Source organism: Miscanthus floridulus, chromosome 4 (genome assembly GCF_019320115.1).
Source record: "Miscanthus floridulus cultivar M001 chromosome 4, ASM1932011v1, whole genome shotgun sequence".
NCBI lineage: Eukaryota > Viridiplantae > Streptophyta > Magnoliopsida > Poales > Poaceae > Miscanthus > Miscanthus floridulus.
Window position 1 is genome coordinate 5,745,485 of NC_089583.1, and position 2,155 is coordinate 5,747,639.

The 2,155-nt window shown below is 64.5% G+C and overlaps 1 protein-coding gene across 1 annotated transcript in view; it reads left to right on the forward strand.

Annotated features, from left to right (window-relative positions):
- LOC136547963 (uncharacterized) overlaps positions 1 to 1,449 on the forward strand; it is a 2,109-nt gene extending 660 nt beyond the window's left edge. Inside the window, exon 2 of the mRNA XM_066539636.1 lies at positions 800 to 1,449. Within this exon, the coding sequence (XP_066395733.1) occupies positions 800 to 1,449 (650 nt within the window). The remainder of the gene's footprint in view (positions 1 to 799) is intronic.
- Positions 1,450 to 2,155: the final 706 nt, after the last annotated feature.

The window sequence follows — 2,155 nt, forward strand, 5'->3', positions numbered from 1 at the left end:
CTGGTAAGTCGTGTGCCTCTGTAGCCTCTGAGCCTCCTCTGTTTCCCCTTACCCCTTGTTCCCTTACACGCGTTCATCGTTCCTATAGGGGATAAGGGACGTGCGCTCTTCTCCGCCGCCCGTTCCCGAGGACGCGAGGCGGCGGGCGATCAACCGGGCGCATGCCGACGCATAGAAAAAATGGAAAGACGCTAAGGCTGCGAAGCGCACAAAGTAGATCCTCGCGCGTGAGGAGCTAGACAAGCGCCGTCGTCAACAAAGGAAGGATGGCCTCCCGTTGGAGGAATCCCCATCGCTGTCGCTGTTGATGGAGGCCTCGGACGGGGATGATGAGGGCGAGGTGGGGCGAGGTCCCCTGGACCATCTCCCTGATGTAGTGGAGGTGGTGCCCGGGGCGTTGGCAAGCAGCCCGGCACTCCCGGGAGGAGGAGGAGCGGACCCTGGGGTCAGCGATTGCCCGCTCCGAGGCTGAGGCTGACACGCCCGAGGCGCGGGCATTGGGCAAATGCACCGTCAGCCCGGTGGGCATCGTCGGTGGCGGTGGAACAAGTGGCGGCGGAGGCTGACGCAACTGCCCCCACAGAAGGACCGAGGGGGCACCGGGGTCTATTGAGGACCAACCGGCGCCGATGGACACGGAGGCGATGCCTCTGCCACCGCCACCGCCTTTGCGGACGAGGGTCGCCGTGGTGAAGCGGTTGCCGCCCCGCTCGAGGTAGGTGTATTTTTGGTGGGGTCAGCAGTTCCTTCCGTTCGTTCTTTTGTCTTGTACTGACCCCAGTGATCATCTTGTCCTTAGCCGGAAGCGGCCTGCTGGAGGTGCCTACCTTAGCGCCCCTTAAAGCGCTCAAGGTTACCCCTGGCTCCACCGTCCACTGGGTGGTGGAGGCGCAAGCCACCCAGCATCGTGGCGCGGCATCGGCGAGGGCCGACCCAAAGGAGCCGGCCACTCAAGGAGGGGCTGCCGAGGCGGCCCTGACAGAGGAAGGGGAGGCGGCGCCTCCGCCTCGCGATGGTGAGGCCCATGGGTCGGATGCGGCCGAGGTTCCCTTGTTCGTCGAGACCACCGGGACCGAGGTCCCCGGGGTTTTGCAGGCCAGGGCGATGGAGACTGCGACGCCCGGGACCATCGAGGCCGCTGCAGCGGGCACTGGGGCCCTTGCGACCGCTGAGGCCATGATGGCGGGGGCCGGAGCCCCCGAGACCGCCGAGGCCTTGATGGCGGAGGCCGAAGCCCCCAGGACTACCGAGGCCGCGACGGCAAAGGCCGGAGCCCCCGGGACCATCGACGCTGACGCGATCATGGCGGGGCTGCTAGCCCAAGAAATGGAGATGAAGGCGGTGAAGGCCTTGGCAGCACCCTTGGTTCAGGGCCCATCACCGTTGCGAGAGAGCGCCCAGGAGGTGGAGATTCTTCCGATCTCCTCTGACGATACTTCCCGAGCATAAGAGATGGCCGGCGTTGAGGCGGCTGGTGTTGTGGAACAGACGGTTCCAACTCCGAGCGAGGGAAGCTCAGCCCTCGCGCGGGTGTGACCCGAACCCCACGGGTGGAACCACCCGCATGTCCTGTGGCAAGGCCAGGATGATCCTAAGGCAGAGCCTCTGTTTGCCCTCGAGGACACGGCCGAGGCCGGTCGCTGGGACACGTTCGAGCAGTACTGCCAGCTGGCAGAGCGGTCTCTATGGACGGCGCTATCCATGGTGGCCAATGATTTGCCCGGAGTTGCCCAGGTTCGTGCTTTCTTTTCTCACACGATGGTCTTTTTCCGAGCTTTCTTTGTAGGGATTGACCCCTATTCTATTTTCCCCAGGAGCTCGAGATCCGATCTCTTGGGAAGTCGGTCTTCCTCCACCGGGAGAGGGATGTCTGGGACCAGCTTCAGCGGTAGAAGGGCCTTCTTGCCTGGCGCCAACGAGCTCCTGTCGGCGTGGAGCACGGAGGTGGAGGACCTCCGCCTCCGTTGTGCCGACGCGAAGGTCGAGGCAGCCATGGCCTAGGAGCAGCTCGCCCCTCTGGTGGCACGGGCCAAGGAGTTGGAGGAGGAGCTCACCCACGCTGGCCAGTGATCGGGATGCCTTTAGGGCTCGAGCCGTAGAGGCTACAGCCTCAGGCACGGCTCTTGCTGGGCAGCTAGGGGCAGAACAAGAGTGT